The sequence below is a fragment of the Penicillium alfredii genome (genome assembly GCF_028826965.1).
Source record: "Penicillium alfredii strain IBT 34128 chromosome Unknown utg000009l_segment0_segment0, whole genome shotgun sequence".
Classification (NCBI taxonomy): Eukaryota; Fungi; Ascomycota; class Eurotiomycetes; order Eurotiales; family Aspergillaceae; genus Penicillium; species Penicillium alfredii.
The window spans coordinates 3878293-3896131 of NW_026622706.1; the positions used below are offsets into that span (position 1 = coordinate 3878293).

General features: G+C 52.6%; 7 protein-coding genes across 7 annotated transcripts; 3 read left to right on the top strand and 4 right to left on the bottom strand.

Moving 5' to 3' along the window:
- Positions 1-2024: 2024 nt before the first annotated feature.
- Positions 2025-5913, bottom strand: NUU61_007395 (DNA repair ATPase SMC5; the record flags this gene model as incomplete). Its single annotated transcript, XM_056657920.1, has 6 exons — positions 2025-3155; positions 3217-3344; positions 3392-3464; positions 3517-4407; positions 4473-5384; positions 5458-5913. The coding sequence occupies 6 exons, from the start codon at positions 5911-5913 to the stop codon at positions 2025-2027; spliced, it is 3591 nt and encodes a 1196-aa protein (XP_056510720.1).
- Positions 5914-6075: 162 nt separating this feature from the next.
- Positions 6076-6468, top strand: NUU61_007396 (uncharacterized protein; the record flags this gene model as incomplete). The annotated part of the gene is made up of 2 exons (XM_056657921.1): positions 6076-6180; positions 6280-6468. 2 exons carry the CDS (start codon positions 6076-6078, stop codon positions 6466-6468), a joined length of 294 nt encoding a protein of 97 aa, XP_056510721.1.
- Positions 6469-7369: 901 nt separating this feature from the next.
- On the bottom strand, positions 7370-9441 carry NUU61_007397 (ankyrin repeat and BTB/POZ domain protein; the record flags this gene model as incomplete). The annotated part of the gene is made up of 3 exons (XM_056657922.1): positions 7370-8987; positions 9043-9128; positions 9208-9441. The coding sequence occupies 3 exons, from the start codon at positions 9439-9441 to the stop codon at positions 7370-7372; spliced, it is 1938 nt and encodes a 645-aa protein (XP_056510722.1).
- Positions 9442-9992: 551 nt separating this feature from the next.
- nimA (serine/threonine protein kinase nimA) lies at positions 9993-12273 on the top strand (the record flags this gene model as incomplete). The annotated part of the gene is made up of 3 exons (XM_056657923.1): positions 9993-10044; positions 10100-10152; positions 10210-12273. 3 exons carry the CDS (start codon positions 9993-9995, stop codon positions 12271-12273), a joined length of 2169 nt encoding a protein of 722 aa, XP_056510723.1.
- Positions 12274-13357: 1084 nt separating this feature from the next.
- Positions 13358-14257, bottom strand: NUU61_007399 (WW domain binding protein 11; the record flags this gene model as incomplete). The annotated part of the gene is made up of 1 exon (XM_056657924.1): positions 13358-14257. The coding sequence occupies one exon, from the start codon at positions 14255-14257 to the stop codon at positions 13358-13360; it is 900 nt and encodes a 299-aa protein (XP_056510724.1).
- A 1231-nt stretch (positions 14258-15488) lies between these two features.
- Positions 15489-16099, top strand: NUU61_007400 (uncharacterized protein; the record flags this gene model as incomplete). Its single annotated transcript, XM_056657925.1, has 2 exons — positions 15489-15764; positions 15869-16099. The coding sequence occupies 2 exons, from the start codon at positions 15489-15491 to the stop codon at positions 16097-16099; spliced, it is 507 nt and encodes a 168-aa protein (XP_056510725.1).
- Positions 16100-17135: 1036 nt separating this feature from the next.
- NUU61_007401 (ribonuclease P Rpr2/Rpp21/SNM1 subunit) lies at positions 17136-17675 on the bottom strand (the record flags this gene model as incomplete). The annotated part of the gene is made up of 1 exon (XM_056657926.1): positions 17136-17675. The coding sequence occupies one exon, from the start codon at positions 17673-17675 to the stop codon at positions 17136-17138; it is 540 nt and encodes a 179-aa protein (XP_056510726.1).
- Between the last annotated feature and the right edge of the window lie 164 nt (positions 17676-17839).

Here is a 17839-nt window from a genome sequence, read left to right on the forward strand (position 1 = left end):
GTGAGCGGGCTCATCGCCTGCGGATTGGACCCCTCTGCGTCGGAATTCCACCATTTCTGGCCGTTCGGTGGTGGGTGTGGACGTGCACGCATACGTCTTACATGTCTATCGTTGGATGAAGAGTATGTAGAACCCTGCAGCACGGTGGTCGGATCCGCAATTCGGCCGCAAGGCGGTTGCTGCAGGTTGTCACCTGGCCGTCGAGATCTGAATGTACTGTATTCTATTCTCTTCCTCCCCGATCGTGGCCGAGATTGTGTGACGCCGGCTGTGCGACGCTGTGATCGAATCCATGCACACTGGGCGCGTGTTCTTTCTCCAACCTCCAACACTGTGACCCTTTCCCGACCGGCTTCCCCAGCCACGTTCTTGGCGCCCGTTGCGAAATTCCACCAAGCAAAGCGGCTGGTGGAGACTGTGCGTGCGCATGGATCGGACCCCAACGAGGCCCGTGCAGTTGCTCTCTCTCTGTCTGCGTGTACATATGTGCCTCTCTTTTTGCGAGTCTAAATCTGATCCTTCTGAAGATGCAAGTCTGGATCATCAGTATGCATCATCTCACCCCAAAACATGAGCTATCACACTTCCGATAGATTTGCTTTTTTTTTTCTCGTTTGAGAATCCTGCCTCGGGGGCCAGCCCCAAAATGGAGACCAAAAAAAAACGAAAGAAAGGAAGAAAGCCTCGGACCCTCGCCTCGGACCTCAGTCCTAAAGGAACCAGGAAGCAAACCGGTCAGACCAGGGGGGGGGGGGGGGGGGAGAGGCGACGCCACAGATCTGCGCGTGCGAACTCGGAATTCCCAACACCCTCCCGTTTCCATCCTGGCATAGGCTGTGCGTCATGGACGTTACGTTCCAGGATTGCGAGAAGGAGGGAGGGGCGGTGTGAGAGTAAGGACTTCAGCTGGACACGGTCAACGCCAACCACGAGGCAAATCCTATACATCCAGGATGTCCATGTCCAGGATGTCTCCATGACCCATTGGTGCATTGACCAGGCCCGGAAAACCCGTACTCGCATTTGAAGCATCGTGAGTGGCCAGCGCGGATATCTGGGATCGTAGAATATCGGGCCTATGATCCTTTGAACTCCACCGCGAAATGAGGCGCAGTGTCGATCAGCCCTGTGATGATTATTCTTGTATGGTGTTGGAGTGTTGAGTGTTCTCGGGGGGACCATCATTGTGCATTATGTGCCACTCGAACAGATGTCCGAGGGGAAAAGAGACAGACAGACAGAAAGGAACTGTGTAAGAGAGAGACTGAGAGATCACCCATTTAGAGTTGCCCGTAGCGAGAGATGCCCAACGTCGCCCAACGATTGGCACGCAAAACCTCCGAGGGGGATCTGCGGAAATGCCCGGTGATCTGCATGACACAGACGCGGCATTTTGCATCGCTTGGAGGGATGTAAGGGAGTAAGAAAAAGTAAGAAAACAGGAAGAGGGGGGACCTCCGATCTTGCGTATTTAGTCGTCTGGTCCGATCCACGCATGGCATGTGGTGCATATGGTGCATGGTACATATGGTGCATGGTACATATGGTGCATTGGAGTAATCGGGGGTCATGGATGTAAATCCTTCGGGTGGGTTGTTTAAAGAAGTTTCTAGCCCCCTTCGGATCCCATCGTCGGCTAAAAAGCAGGAAGGGGGCCAATTTATGTCAAATCGACAGGTAACCTTGTATATCCTGCTTATACTCTGGTATTGATTCATTCGTCTCCGACTGCCGGTGCACAGACTCCCGGAGTGGCCGATCCTGGAGCCTCAGTTATTTACTTATTATTTCTTTCATATTGACAATACCTCCATCCCTGATTTTGGTTGCTCGGGATCTGCGCGAAACCCTATGTACACCCGTAGACTGATAAACCCGATCACTCCATCAACTCCAAATCCAACCTTCCATTATCTGCTCCATGCTCCACCAGAAACACTGTTCTGTAGGCCATTGCGTTGCCCACCATCCCCTATTTTGACCCATTTGAGGGGTAGGTGGCTGGCGAATCTCCAGAAATTCCCTCAGGCGTAAACATCCACCGGCCGGCTTGCGGTCGCTCGCCCCTTGCCGTTGCCCGTGGGTCCTCCACGCTGCTCCGCAATCGCCCTCATGGTGCGAATGGCCTGGCCAAAATCAAGCTGCTTGTAGTTCTCGGGCATGTGCTCGCCACTGTAGATGCAGAGAACCTTCATGCCCGGCTTGTAGGCCAGTCCGTTGAGCAGCTTCGGGGTGATGAGGAAGTATTGCCCTCCGCCGCTGCAGTCCTGGGTCTCGCTGTCGTGACCGTCGGCCTCCGAGCCGCTCGAGGCACAGGCAATGTCCACCAGTCGCTCGTGGACCATGCGCTCGTTCCGCGGGTCCATACCCTGGTTGATCTCGTCGACGACGCGGAAGGGTGACGCTGAAAGCGATTGGAGTGCCATCAAGTAGAATATTGTGCTGACTGCGCGCTCGCCGCCCGACTGACGATGTGAATCCAACAGCGACAGACTCTCGTGGTCGCGGAACTTGACATGGATCTGGATGGACCACTGGTCAAACTCGCTGCCCCCAGGCTCACCATTGGGACCCGGCTCGTCTTCTACTTTGTCCAAGCTGACCTGTCCTGCACAGCCAATGCGCGCAAACGAATCCGAAAAGGCATCGCTGATTTTCTGGATGAGCGCATCCAGCCGCGGCTCCCACCTGCTCCGAACCTCATTGATACCTCCGTCGAGATCTCGAAGCTTGCCGTTGAAATCGGCGAGCTTGGACTGCAGCTTTTCGATCTGCCGTTCTCGCTCTTCGAACTCTTTGATCATGTTGCTGCTGCCGCCGTGGGTGAGCTCCAGACGTGCCTTTTCAGAGTCAATATCGGCGTTGAGCTTATCCATGTCGTACTCTCCCAGAGTCTCGAGCATGTCATTAGCATCCGGTTGTTCGGCCGCCGCTCGAGTGATCTGCTTCGCTTTCCGCAGAAGTTCTCGTCCTTTCTCGCCGCCCTCTTTGACGTCGGCCAGTGCCTTTTTCACTTCTCGGCCTTTTTCTTCCAGCATCTTGGCGCAATCATGATTGCGTTCTCTCAATGTCGCAATGTCAGACGTTGCTTCCAAATACTGGATCTCGAGTTTCACAAGCTCCTCATAAACCCGACGAAGCTCTTCCACGGCCTCCTGTTTTGGGTCAGAACATCTTAAAACGTAAAACACAAAGTTTCAAACTATGGGACCATACAGCATATTCCACGGCGGCCTCGGCCTTCTGGATGGCAAGGTCGTCCTGTTCGTTGCGGATTTCACGGACTCTGGTGCGGACTTGCTCGAACAGAGTTTGCAGATTCTTCATCTTGATTTCTTGCTGGTCTGCGATGGGTTAGATGGTTCATTGTAGAGGGGCTAGATGCACATACTTATCCTTTCGGGGATAGCACGATGCTGGGTATGTGCCGTTTGCCTCGCAGCCTTCTCTTCCTCGATTTCTTTCTGCAGGCAAGATGAGTAAATCAAAAACTTGAAACATTTGGTTAAAACGTACTGTTTCTTCAGTATTCCGCTCATGAGCGCTGTGAACTTCGGTCAGCGTGGCTTTCTCGCTCCGCATCTTGTCTGAGACCTCTGCCAGCTGCTCTTTCCACAGCTCGATGTTCTCCTGGTGTTGTTGCTTGACCGAGGTATCCACGGGCTTGGACGTCCACACTTGGGCTGGTTTGACCGGCCGAACGCGAGTCGATGTGGCGCTGGGGCCATATTCCCTACGCCGATTGACTTGATAGCTGTACTTTCCAGAAACCCAGGAAGACAGCGACCCGCTCTCTAATTCAGCGTACATCTCGTCCGAGATATCCTTTAGCCCAACAGGCGTCTGGTTGAGCCGGTTTTCGCTACAGAGCATGGCAAGAACCGGCTCAGGCCCGCTGAGAAGGTCTTTGGCCCATGCATCGAACCCGAGCCGGCGAACTTCATCCTCCGAGAAAGGAGACCTCAAGTTGCCGAGAGGAATGGAGCAAGTCCGGATGCTGACATCGTGAAGCTGCAATTCTCCTATGAGCGCTCGTTGCAAAGTCCGGAAGTCCCGCCGATTCTGTGTTGTGAACGCGAGGAAATCCGTCTTTTGAAACAAGGACTCGATGGCATCGGCGTACTTCGGGTCATTAACGGAGCATGTCACCACCGGCGGACCGAAGACCTCCTGCTCAAACTTGTCTTGATTATTGAGGACCCATCGATAAGCTTTGAGCGTGTCAGAGGATGCTTGCTCCAGTTTTGCCTCTTGCTGTCCCGACTGCGAGTCCAAATTCCTCAGCAGACGCTCGGCTTGCTCGATATTGCGCTGAAATCCTTGGACTTTTTCAACCAACGGACGCCGCCGATCCTGTATTTCTCTAGCCTTGGTCTCGAGTTCCCGCTTCACGAGTCGTTTTTCTCTCTGGGACGAGTATCAGCACAAAAGCTTGCTTTCAGCGGTTGTTTCTTGCCTGCGATGCAACGTACCAATTTCTCATTGAAATAATCAGGGTCAAACTCCACTGCCTCTTCATCCAATTGGCGTCGAAGCCTGCTCAGAGTTTGTTGGACAGAGGTTGCCTCTGATTTGTGCTTTTGACCGGACTTTCTTTCGGCTTCAATTTGCAAATTAAGATCATTGATCGAGTTTTCAAAGTTTTCAATCTTCTTTCCACGCTCAGAGGCCTTCTCGGCTGCTTGATCGACCAGGTGTTTTCGATGCTCTCTCACAAGCTCTAGCTGATCGATATAGTGTTTTTTGCCCGTGACGGCTTGCAAGGCAGGCTCGAGGTCCGATTTGAGCGCATCGTACTGACGCTGAAACTCGACTTTGGTAGCCTTCAGTGCCTCATATGTTTTATGGAAATCTTTATACTCCACAATGGGACGTAGAAACTCGAAGATTTCGATCTTTCGCTTGATTTCGGCTCTTTGTCGCATCCGTTCAACATCGGCTCTCTGCATTTCTTGCCGATTCTCCAGGTTTGCCAGGACTTCCTTATCGGCCCTGTTCTCGATCTCGAGTCTTTTTTGTTCTGCTCTCAGTCTCTTCAAACCGTCATGCCACTCGATCATCTCGGGGCCAGCTGCCGCCCTTTGCGTCGAATGGAGAAGCTCAACTGGCGTGAGTGCAGCAAACTCAGCGACTTTGTCCTGGGGAAGAAACTGGCACAGGTTGTCCACCTGGATTGCGAATGACTGCGAAAATTTAAGCGCCACTGATCGTGAGACGGGCTTCCCATTTATAGTAAATGAGCTTTTGTTGCCATCCCGCTTGATCGTCCGACGGATCACAGGGTTTGCAGAGACCTTCGGTGGTCCAGCCAGTTCGATCTCAATCGTAGCCTCGCGACAGCCGTGCTTGACGAACTCGCCCAGGTCCTTGGCACGTCCTAGGTGCTGCCAGTCACATTTTCATTAGCAAAACATCCTCGTATACTCGGTCAAGCTATGATAGCACCGTGTGTCATACCGCAGGACCCCATCCCAAACCCAGACATATCGCACAGACCAAAGTACTTTTACCCGTTCCATTAGGACCAATGACCATGTTCAGTTTCGGACCAGGTTCGAACTCGGCGGTGTTGTAGGTCACAAAGTTGGTCACCTTGATGCGCCTGATCGCACCGGGCTTGTAGCCATCAGGCCCGAGTTCATGGTGAACGGCCACCTGTGGTGCGGGTGCTTGGGTGGAGGGCTCGGGGGTGTCGGTTTCATCGCTTTCCTGATCATTTTCATCTCCTGTCTCCGCATGCTCATTCTCGGCGGGGCTGATGCGCGGGCGTTTACTGCTCGATACGTAGGAGGGGTCCGGAGACGCGGACTCGTCGCTATCTTCATCGTCTTGTGGTCGACGTCGGCGCCGGGGGCGGTACTTGGGGACACCATAATAGAGGCAACCCTCGAGCGATGGGTGATCACCACTCATGCACCGATCGCAGCAGGTTTGCGTCGAGTCGTTGATAGCGCGGAGAAATCAAACGCGGACGCGTCTTGCAATACTAAAACTGGTTGAGGTAGGCGGTGAGAGCGCGGTTTTACGGAGGCTTCAACTGTGGAGACGCTGCATCTGTCTCTCCCAACACGCGAGATGCCGAATGCTCGAAGGCTGGTCTTGACGGCTGCCGTCACCTCAATCACTATTGCAGGCACCCTGTATGGAGCAGGCCTGAAGACAAACAAAGAGATATCCGAGGTATGCATGAGACCATCTTCGGACGGACAAGCCTCAACACCGAGACTTAACGGTACACGCGATGAATTCATTTGATTCCTAACACATTGTTTTAATTAGAATTCCCGCAAGCATCAGGAAACTACTTTTGACGAAAAGCTTGCGGCTCTTCGAGGCATGCGGTCCAATTTGACTGCTCGGAAAGGCATGATCGAAAGTCAGATTCGAGATTTGGATGCGAGGGTGCAGGAGAAGCAAGAGAAGGGGATTGGCGGAGCCAACCACGAAGAGCAGCACAAGGGACGTTGAATAGGAGTTGCTTTGAATGAAGACAGGGTAACCACCACGGTTACGATCGTCAATCGACGGCGGCACAATTACGACCATGCGGCCATGCTTTCTTCGAACCCAACCCTTGAGCGACACCACTTGCCTGCTTGTTTCAGCTCAGCTTGAACTGGGTTCGACAAATTGTGGGGCCTCCATCAACTCAGGCGTTACTCTGCGAGAGCAACATCCGCCTCAGATTTATCTCGTGTCCAGTTACGACAGCCAAATAGGGGACCATGTGGAGGATATCCTTGGTGGATTAGGAGAGGAATTCCTCCAAAAGATAACTCGGCATGATACAAGACATGAAAGAGAAGCTAGGGCACCGGTATGACAAGCCATTTGCTTCCCATGGGATCATAAGTTTATCTCTGCGGTGACTGATCTGCATGATCCTCTCAGCAACCTTGGAAGAAGACAAGATATTCGGAGTGCAGCCATTTGTTGGAACTGTTGGAATAGCTTCGCTACCTACGGTACAATCATAAACCTTGTAGCCAAGCATGGCAAATATCTGCCTACTATATATGAATGCATCACAGCTACAACAATGAAATGTATATCAATTGTTCATATATCCTCGATATTTGCTCAGGCTCTACTTCCCATCACCGAATACTCCAGGAAATTAGGCACCTTGTGCACAAATTTTGAATTTGAAAAAAAAAAAGTGGGGGGTTCCTTCGGCATTATATATCATCCTCTTGAGACAGCGTGTCAATGGAATGAAACCAACAAAAGGAGGAAAACCAGCCGCAAGTGAGATAAACATATATACTGTACTAGCTTTCTATTTCCAATGCCCGTAATTAACACTCGTTAGATCGTATATAACCTTTGCTGCCCACAATAACTGCCTCCACCAACAGTAGCTCCATGATCATGCATCCAGATTCAGATTGTCCAAGAGCATATCGAGTTTCTCCAGTAAGATCTGGTAATTCATTGCGTCTTCAGTGAACTCATCATCCGCAACGGCACCGTCCAATGTCCGGATTTCACGAGCATGCTCTTGCAGTTTCTGGGGCTGCCTTGCCGCGACATCGCTGATGTTTGTCGCCTGGGCGACATCCAGTCGATCGACTCCATCTGTGATTTTCGCCACATCCTCTAAGGGTTGATGTGCGTCACCAGTTTCCGGTCGAGCTGGCTCTTCCATCAGCTCGTCGAGGCCCGCATCGTCAAATCGCAACCTAAAGCGCTCGCTGAGATAAAACCGGATATCATCCAGCAACTCGATCGAGTCTGTTTCCTGACGGGCCTGGATGCGAGATGCAGACTCTTGGATGAGTTCCGCAAATTCTGACGTGTCGATATGAGCTTCCAGTCGATATGCCAGATACCGAGCTGCAAACTCCTCCAGGCGTTGAACGCGGGTCAGCCAGGCCGCGCGAATGATTGCGTAGATATCGATGTCGTCTTCTTCCGTGGTGCCCCGAGTCTTCGCAGCCTCGGCTTGCGACATCCCGCCACTTCCCAGGGTGCTGATCACCACGGCGGCTTTGGTTTTCAATTTCTCGATAAAGAGCATATCTGCCGCAAACAGGACATCGACTGCAACGTCCAGTCCGAAATCGGCTCGCTCCGTGTACATAAAAGTTAGAATGATCTCCAGCACCTCCGGCGAGCAGTCGACATCGATAATGTGCAAATGATCCTTGACGTAGGCCTCCCGGAACGAGGATGAGAACATGGCCTGGAAGAACTCCGAGCGCAATAGCATTGCCCGGTGACATGGGAAGAGGGTCGACCTTTGGGCTTCACATGCGCCAGACTCCGCCGTGGCAGATGCTGGACCGATGGGCAGTGAATTGGATGTGCCGTTGTTGGGATCTTGGGGATTACCAGCAGTGTCGTCCGCCTCTTCGGGAAGCTCATCAGCCCTCAGCAAAACATCTGCGAAAATCGCATTGTTTCGATCCCATCTCACGTCATTCACTTTGGCAGTGTCAACCACCACCTTATTCCCGAGAACATTCCGACGGAACCATTCTTCCAGCTGATCTCGGCCCTTGGCCAATTCCATGGTTCTCCTTTGCCTTGCAAGTCTCCTATCCCCGCTTTCGAGGATGCTGTCCACGAGGCTGTGAATCTCCAGGTATTTGGAGATCTTGTCGATCCCCGCAAAGACCTCGGATTCGGTGAACCCGGTCCCAGGACCACTCCGCAGCTCCCGCGGGGCTTCTCCAAAGTAAAGGTATTTGATAGCGGCGCTGAATGCCTCCGGAGGGGTTGTGTTAGGAAGTTTCCATGTTGTGGTCTCGGGAGCGGTCGCCAGTTTGGCCTGGAAGTAGGGCGAGCGCGCCGCGAGAAGGAATTTATGGAGGTAAAGAGATTCGTCGGCGGCGGTCACAACAATATCGGTTGTTACCGGTGATTCTCGCGTCAGAAGCGATGATATATGAGCCGCGAGTGGCTGCAGCGGATCGGTAGATTTGGAATAATCATATTCAAGCAACAGATTGCGTATACGGTCATTCAGCGCGTTATAGAGACATCTGATGGAAACCCAATGGTTAGCCCTGGTTGCCTTGAGGGAGAATATATACACACCTTTCACCTTGGAAAGTGTCTCGCTCACACAGTGAACCGGACTCGAGCAGAAGCTGGACGACTTCATAGTGCCCGCACAGACTCGCCTGTTGGTGGGGAAGTATTACCGTGAGGGATTGTCCCATATATTTTGACATTTGACACTGCGACAAAGGCAAAACTTACCAGAATTAAAGGTGTATAGTCATACGGATCGCGGGCATTGACATTGACACCCTCGGTGATCTTCTCCTGGCAGACTTTCAGATCGCCCTTACGGCATGCACTGCATAGGTCACGGAACGGCTCACTGAGGTCGAGGGGGTTATCGTCCTTAATGGCACCCTCCTTGATCAGCTTTTTCTCGTTATGTAAGCTGATTTCCAGCTGATCTTTGCGCAACACTGTCCGTTCGGCCATTTCCAGTCGATATATATTATACCTTGCCACTCGAAAGTGGGAGACGGCTCGGCGGGACGCGCGCGATGCTTATCGATAAACGTCACGTGCAGGCGGAGTTAGGGCAAGGTGGTTAGCACGGCACTTGTTATGTTTACGAGTGGCTGGGTACATGAACTATACCAAACTGTGTGCAACAAGACTTTTGACGGCTATTACTTTTCAATGCAAAACTTGATTATTTTCTTTTACAAAAAAGTTCCCCCATCAAGTGTCCTCATTGCCCAGGAGATCCTCCGCGCTGACTCATCAACGTCACCCCGAGGGGCACACCGCCTGCCCAACTGGCTAAGCCCCATGTCTGCGGTTGCTCAGCAACAACGATCGCCCAAACACCGTTGCTAGAGAGAGCTTCTACACTCCGAACCGTTGGTTACTTTTCTTCTCAACTCCTCCACGACCAGGGACACCGGCACCCCATTTTTGATGCACATTAAATCTTCCTTTTTCTTTTCTCTTTTTTCTCTTCTATCCCTGTGATTCCGTTGTCTGGTGTCCAGCAATCTATAGCCATGGCGATTGCTCTGGCTGAAGCAGACAAGTATGACATCTTGGAGAAGATTGGTAAGTTAGGGCTTGATCAACTTCCAATGTATTGAAACTAACTTTTTCTATTCAGGATGCGGCTCCTTTGGCATCATTCGCAAAGTCAAACGGAAAACAGATGGATTCGTAAGTACTCGACTCACAATGACACCCTGCAGGACTATCCCTTCTAATACCAACTAGATCCTCTGCCGCAAGGAAATCAATTACATCAAAATGTCCCAAAAAGAACGGGAACAATTGACCGCCGAGTTCAACATCCTGAGCTCCCTTCGACACCCGAATATCGTCGCGTACTACCACCGGGAACACCTCAAGGCCAGTCAGGATCTATATCTGTACATGGAGTACTGTGGCGGTGGCGATTTGAGCATGGTCATCAAGAATTTGAAGAAGACAAACAAATTTGCCGAGGAAGAATTCGTCTGGCGCATACTCTCCCAGCTCGTCACGGCCTTGTATCGCTGCCACTATGGTGCGGATCCGGCCGACGTGGGTTCCAACATCCTGGGCCCGGCCTCCAAGCCTTCGGGTCTCAAGGGAAAACAGGGGCAGGTTACCATCTTACACCGGGACCTTAAGCCCGAAAACATCTTCCTCGGTAGCGACAACACGGTCAAGCTTGGTGACTTTGGTCTATCCAAGCAGATGCAATCCCACGATTTCGCATCAACGTATGTCGGCACGCCTTTCTACATGTCACCTGAAATCTGTGCCGCCGAGAAGTACACGCTGCGCTCGGATATCTGGGCTGTGGGCTGCATTATGTACGAGCTCTGCCAGAAGGAACCCCCATTCAACGCCCGAACCCACATCCAGCTGGTTCAGAAGATCCGGGAGGGAAAATTCACTTCCCTCCCCGACTGCTACTCGCCCGAACTCAAGAATGTCATTGGAAGCTGCTTGCGGGTTAATCCGGACCACCGTCCCGATACTTCTTCCCTGATCAATCTTCCCGTCATTCGCCTCATGCGCAAAGAGAAGGAGGTGGTTGACCTCGGCAAGACATTGCGCAGACGTGAGGAAGTGGCTGTTCAAAAGGTCCGGGAAATGGAACAAAACCTGGCCAAAATGGAGAAGGAAAAGCAGCAGATCAAAGGCGAGATTGAGAGTACTGTTCGCAGGGAATGGGAAGTCAAGGCACGACTCGAGATTGACCGACAGGTGCAAGGCGAACTGGACCGCCTCCGTAAGCGCTTCGAGTCGGAGGTCCAGGAAAGAGTGTCTATCGAGGTCGAGAAATACAAACAGAACGGCAATACTCGAGAAGATGTGTTCCGAACGAGTACTCGAAACTCTCAGTCCTCGCGGACAAGCGGCCAAAGCCGCCGATCTTCTAGCAACGCAAGTGATGACAACAACAACACACCCCCGAGCACTCACCCCAGTCAGCCGTCGCTTGGATCGCCCACCTCAAATGGAAAGAAGCAGTTAAAGGAGAACCGCACTCCATTCTGCCGCTCCAAAACGGTGCTGGACTCACCGGTTGATGTTCAGATGGCCGAGCCTTCGCCCATCTCTATTGCCTCTCTCTCGCTATCTCCTCGCCGGACGTCTGGAGCTGGTGGCTCTCGAAACATCTTCGTCGAGGGCGAGCGACACAAGGGGAAATGGGAGCCGACCCTGGCCTACTCTGATGATGAGGATGACACCCCCGACCTGCCCTCGCCTACTCGACCAAAGGTGAAGCCAGACCCTCTCAAGGCACCCCGACGACCCCTTCTTCGCCAGAACACCGCAGCCCTGATGCAAAAACTCAGCACCCAGCCTGCTCTGTTCCCGTCCAATGGAACCCGACTTCCCCAGGCATCTTCTGGTGGCCCGTCCCCTTCCCATTCCCAGTCTAGTGACTGCCAGGGCATGAGCGAAAGCAGAGCCACCTCTCCTCACCGTCGCCTGTCGAAGATCCCGTCGTCGGCGAACTTGGCTGCCGATGCCGGGTCTCCAACCCGCAAAAGCGCTTCCAAGCAACTACCTCCCAAGGCCAATGGTGGCGGCGAGGAAATGTTCAAGGCTGTCATGCAGCGCAACATGGGTGGTCGCACGCTAGTGGAACTCGCTCAGGCGAGGGCGGGTGGCCGTCCTATGGACGAGGTCAAGCGATGTGCCAGCGACTCTCGGGCCACTGCTCCGACAAGTCTGAAGTGCTCTGAACGGGAGCCGCCGGCTATCTGGGACCCTGAGCGGGATGAGATGCCCAGTCCCTTCTTGGCTCGTGGAAAGAAGGTGATCCGCAACCTGCGGTGATCTTTCCGTCCCTTTTTCTTTTTCTTTTTCCTTCTTCTTTACTTTTTTTTTTCACCCTCGATTTATCTTGTTCTGGAGCAGTTTTCTATCGATGGCGTTTTCTTTGGTGTTTTCTTTTCTTTTTTAGGGGGGGGGGGGGGGGGGGGAAACACTCTAATCTTCGATCGTCGTTCGCTTCCCTCTTCACTTCTTGCGCATACCTCTTTGTTCTCTGCCACGGAGTTCGGCTCGATACTGTTGCGTTTTGGGAGCATTCTTGCCTATGCAAGACACGGAGTTGGATGCATCTGCCTTTCTCTGTGTTTGGCTTACCCACCCCCCTTGCACCCCCGACTCGACTGATTCTTTCCTTTGTGATGCCATGATGCCATGCCTTGATCCACCTGGGAGGAGATCTTTTTTTCTGTACATGATCTTTTTGTTGCATCGGCGCGTCTGCTGGTGGTTTTCTTCTTCCTTACTTGCTTGCCCTATCATCTTGTGTGTCCGGGCTACTGCCCTTCACAAATTGTTGACACTTTTCGATTTTTATGCTTCTCGCATTGCCCTCATCCGGTGTGTTTGGGATTTCCAGGTTGTCTCTCGTTTGGATAATACCTTTTCTTCTTCGCTTTCGCTCTCTTATCTCTCAATTGGGGCTTGGTGTTTGGTGGTTTGAGACTGGGTGTTTCTTGGGCTTGTTACTTGCGTCTTTTGTGGATGTACATATCGGATTTTTCATGAAGCTGTTGTCTTCAAATTTGCTTCTCTTCTCAGTATAGTATAGCCACGGTAGAAAGCCTGTTAAGCTAGTCTGAAGGGTATTTCTGGACTTGCTAGGTCTGTCGGTGGCATTTTTGCTCCAGCGTTATGGGACCCAGTCCAGCTGCTCTCAGATCAATCCTCTAAGTCTTTCTCGTTTTGTCCATGAATACAGTGCCTGGTTAAACATGGTCTAAACCAGCGTACTTCCAAAGTTGTTATGCTACCTAGTGACTACCCCGGTGAGGGCGAATAGACCGGTAGACCTTTGCCTCTGGTCTTCAACTGTGAGGCAGATACTGATTTTGATACATAAAGCGCTATATTGACTTAAAACTGGATCTCAGAGATCTTCATCTTCAACCTCCTCGATCTGAACAGACTTGAGCTCCCGGTTAAATCGCTGCTCCTCCTCCTCTAGTGACCTCTGATCCTGGCCGGTCCCAGACGATGAACCACCCTGTGGATTACTTGTCGTGGCAGCAGCACCGGCTTGATACCCAGCCTTCTCCAAGCGATCCATTTCCTCGGGCTCCAGTAGTTTGCCCTGCCCGCGGACAGAGTCCTGTTTCATCCTCACGGCTGCCGGCACGAATTTGTTAATGGCCTCCTGGCGAAGATCACGGATCTCGGGCTGTGCCTCGTAGACAGTCTTAGCCTCCACGGCCGGCGGTTTAGATGGCAGCGCATGCGGTCCACGATGCCCCGGTGCTTCTTGTGAATCTGCGCCCGCGCCTCGTCGGCGATGGTGCTGTTGCCGTGGAATCGGCGGCGGTGTATCGCGCGGCATGGGAATCCCGCGCACACTTTCATCCGTGTCGCTGCTCTCGCTTTCCGGCGGAAACCGCCCACCATCTGAACCTCGCCTCCGCTTGCCTAGCACGCCGTCCCCTTCTCTGTCTCGGTCTCTACCTCCTCCCTTCCCGCCGTGATGGCCGCCTCGCCCGCCATGGCCGAACTTGGGCGCTTTGTCGCCCAGCGCTTCACGTGCCTTGTATACTGCGCGCAAATCCCGCTCCAGCGCCTCGAGGATCTCCTTATCACGTGGTCGTAATCTCTGTCCTGATTCCTCGGCCTCTTTGAGGTCGTTGATCTGTCGTTGGATTCGGTCTGGGTTGCGTCGGGCCAGTTTCTCGTTCCGGCGTGCCAGCGCCTCGGCCTTGTTCTTTTTCATGCTCTTTTGTTTGTCTTGCTTCCGCTGCGCCATCGCAGGGTTGACCGATCGTTCTTTGTCTTTGGCCATGGTGTCTGGGCAGCGGTACCTCTCGCTGCTTGTGTTGAACTAATCCCGCGATTTCTTCAACTCTGGCTTGCGCGTGGTAGAGTACAAGGGTCTCTTAGAGTAAGAGAGTCGAGAATTCGATATGTCTGGTATTCGGCGGGTTTTCACGTGAAGGGCGTAGGGGAATCGAAGGTGGCGGTTGGCGAATACCCACACGCGCAGTGCGGAAACGCCGGCACTGGCGGAGTCTGGGAGGCTGCGATGACCGGTGATCCAAGCGCCGGTCTTGGGTATTTAGTGGTGTCGATTCGAGTCAGGCTGTTGGGTCGAGACCGCACGCAGGAGGATTTCGGACTGGACGGGAAATGATGAACGTTCACGGGGCAAAGGAGTACTATCCCGTGCAGAACAGGCGCGCGTTTCTTGCTGCAAGCCCCTCGTAGGTGCCGATCGACTTGAAGTTGCTTCAGCCTCACGGGTTAGGCAGTGGAGGTTGCAGGGCGAAATTGGGAGTTGGGAAAACGGGGGAAAAGCTAAGGCGGAGTGGAGAGAGCTATCCATGGTACGCGATGGAGCCGATCCTATGTATACCCTAACATCTGGACATTTCTGGATAAAATATACAATATATACTAAGCAAACTAACAAATACGTAAGAGCCTTTAATCTCGAAATGCAGATATGGCATTCCCTGGTCCATAGTAGACACAATCTATATCGCCCAAGGAATCAAAGCAAAACAGGACATGCCGGGGAATATCATAGTCATCAGCATAATAACACGGAGAAATTGGATCACATCAAGACCAGTGATATTGCTTTTTCCCTTCCCCCCTCTTTAGTGTTTCTCTGGATCCTTTTGGGGGCCCGAGGTATCATATTCGCAGCCCAACAAGGTCAACAAATACAATTCTATGTGCATGGATAGAATGACTTCTGATATATAACACACATACCCCCAGAATCCTTCCCTTGACTTGACTGGATTCAAGAGCCGCCAGTTGCCGCCGATTCCAGGCGGTTCACACCATCACCCTTCTCCGCCTCATGCAAAAGCTCTCCCACCCCATCCGATAGTCGCATTCCGATCCCACTGCACACAGTCTTTCGCAACTTGCCAGTCTCTCCCCCCCCTTCTTCCTCCTCTTTCAACTCCTCCCGTCCACCATGACCCGCGGCTCGTCCGGTCTCCCATCGAGTTTGATCGGCGCTTCGTAGACTCGCGGTCGGAGCATGTCTCTGCCGGGACCAAATGTCCGTCTCAGCTTCGATCCCCGATACCTCGCTTGGCCTCACCTCCTCCGAGATCCAGATCCTTCGACAACAGCAGCAGATCGCTCTGCAGGGCGGCCATGCCGGCAATGGGGGTTCCAGGGGCAGGGGAACTGGAAGAACCAGCAACTCCAGCTCGCGCGCGACCAGCGCCGCCAGCAGCCAGGGCCGCTTGTTGCTGGATCCTATGAGTCTCCGCGCGCTGTCGCACCAGTTGGATGGTCTGCAGGCCCAGATCAGTGGCCGCATCGAATATGTATGTTTCTTTCTCCACTCCCTTGCGTGCTCGTATAATGGCACCTCGTTTTGATTTTTGATTTTTTGATTTGTTCTAAATCACTTCTCTAACCCAATGTCTAGCTCGAGGAACAAATGCAACTCTCCATTCAGAATAGCTACGACCGCGCCGGGAACGTAATCCGCAATGCTGATGCGGAGATTGCCCGCACCCGGTCGATTCTCGCCTCCATCGACGAGCTGGATAATGAACTGGCCAAGATTGCTCATATCCGCGATATCGTCAAGTCTTTCCGCGGTCGAATCGAGAACTTGGACCATCGCATCGACCAGAGTTCTCGCCGGCGCCGCTGATTCAATCCCTTATTCCTCTCCCAAACCGCCCGTTTTGCTGGACCGTGACAAGTAATCTTGTCCTATAACTTGATCTCCCAACCTCTTTACCGTCCGAATATTACATGCCCTTTTGCCCGACTGCTGGATAGTCCTCTCGATACACTCCTATATGATCTCGCTCCCAAGAAGACTCCGTTATATATCCACCCAGTCCTCGCGGACACGCCGTCCCCAATACTTTGCCTTTCTTTGTTCGTTTCTTCTTCTGCACCTGGCTTATGAATAATCGGTTGAAAGAACGGCATACTTGCCCCACGGCACCTTCGGGCTGGGTGACCCCATCCACCCGTGACCTGGATGGGCGTGCAGTGTTTGGATGGCGCTGGAGTTGGATTTCTTTTGACTGCTCGGGTATTCATTGCTTGAGCCCCAACTTGTGATGACTACAGTGACGATGGATCTCTTTTCTCTCAAATGTTGCTTCGAGTCCATACACATGACCCTGTTATATTTGCTTTGTTTTGATGCGTTTCGACCCGTTGCTCTTTCGATTCCCCTCTCTGCATGTTCATGTATATCCATTTAGGTTGTCTGCTGTCTCTTGATCAATTCCCATCCTTGGGGTGACTATGGCCATGCTTGTAGTGTTTCGCTGTCACATTCGGGGTAATTCATCGGACCTGAGATATCTGCCCAGGTAAAATTCCACAAGCACTTATTCGTCGCCCAGAATTCCCCCGGTCCTCCTTCCGCGCGCCATATGAATAAGCTCCGAGGGTTTCCAATTCTGATCCACTCTCTCCCCTCGTGCAATCCCAAGTCCTGGTTGTATGCGACGGCTGTCCTTTTCAATTTTCTAGTCGCCAGAAGACACGGCTATGCTGAAGGTTGCTTCAGCCCAGCCGCAAAACTGAGATAGCAGCGGACAACTCAAAAGGTGAGTCTATCGGTAGCCGCCAAGGACACATGCCGCAGGTTGTGGTTTCAAGAATCAAGCAAAATCATCATGCCTTGCTCATGCAGAGTAGCGCGTTGAGTAACTGACCGACAGGTTTCATGACTTCTTTAGTTGAATTGGCGGCTGTGACTCCTTCCGGCGATCCACCAGTTTCTTCCCACGCTTTTCGGTCTGCGGAAATCGCTTTTCAGCTTTGCAAACAAGACAACGGACAACCAAGACATCAGCCCATGGCTTCTTGCCTCCATGACTGGCATTTTGAATCTCATGGGTGCAATTGACCCCAGGCGTGAGAAGGGTATCACAGCGTTTGCAGAAGGATCTTTTCAGGGCTCTCGGCAGTCGGATCTGGGTTTTCAATGACACACCACGCATCTGGGAGATATAAGCCCTAGAAAGATTGGCTGATGGGGCTTTGGCAGTGTGCTGGGTAGCAGCCGGCGTTGGCTCGATAGCCTTGTCATCACTGAGTGGCACGAGCTGGGCTGAAGCTAAGTCACGGGGCTCTGCGTCATTCCCTGGTTGAAATCTGTGGGCATTGTGAAGATAGGTTGCTGCATGCTGCAGATACTCCAGGCGAGCTCGGATGTGGCTCTGCGTATGTTTGGCATCTTTTTTGCCCTTTGCTTTGGCCATGATGTTGAAGACGTTCAGTCGGTCGGCGGCAGCAGAAAAGCTCCGAAGGACGCTAGCCCTGAAACGGTGATGCTGTCTTGCACGTGATCTGCCCAACTCTTCATCCCTCGCCTCCTCGCCGACCTGTCATCTCTCCAGCTTAGCTTCGTCGCCTCGTCCCCTAC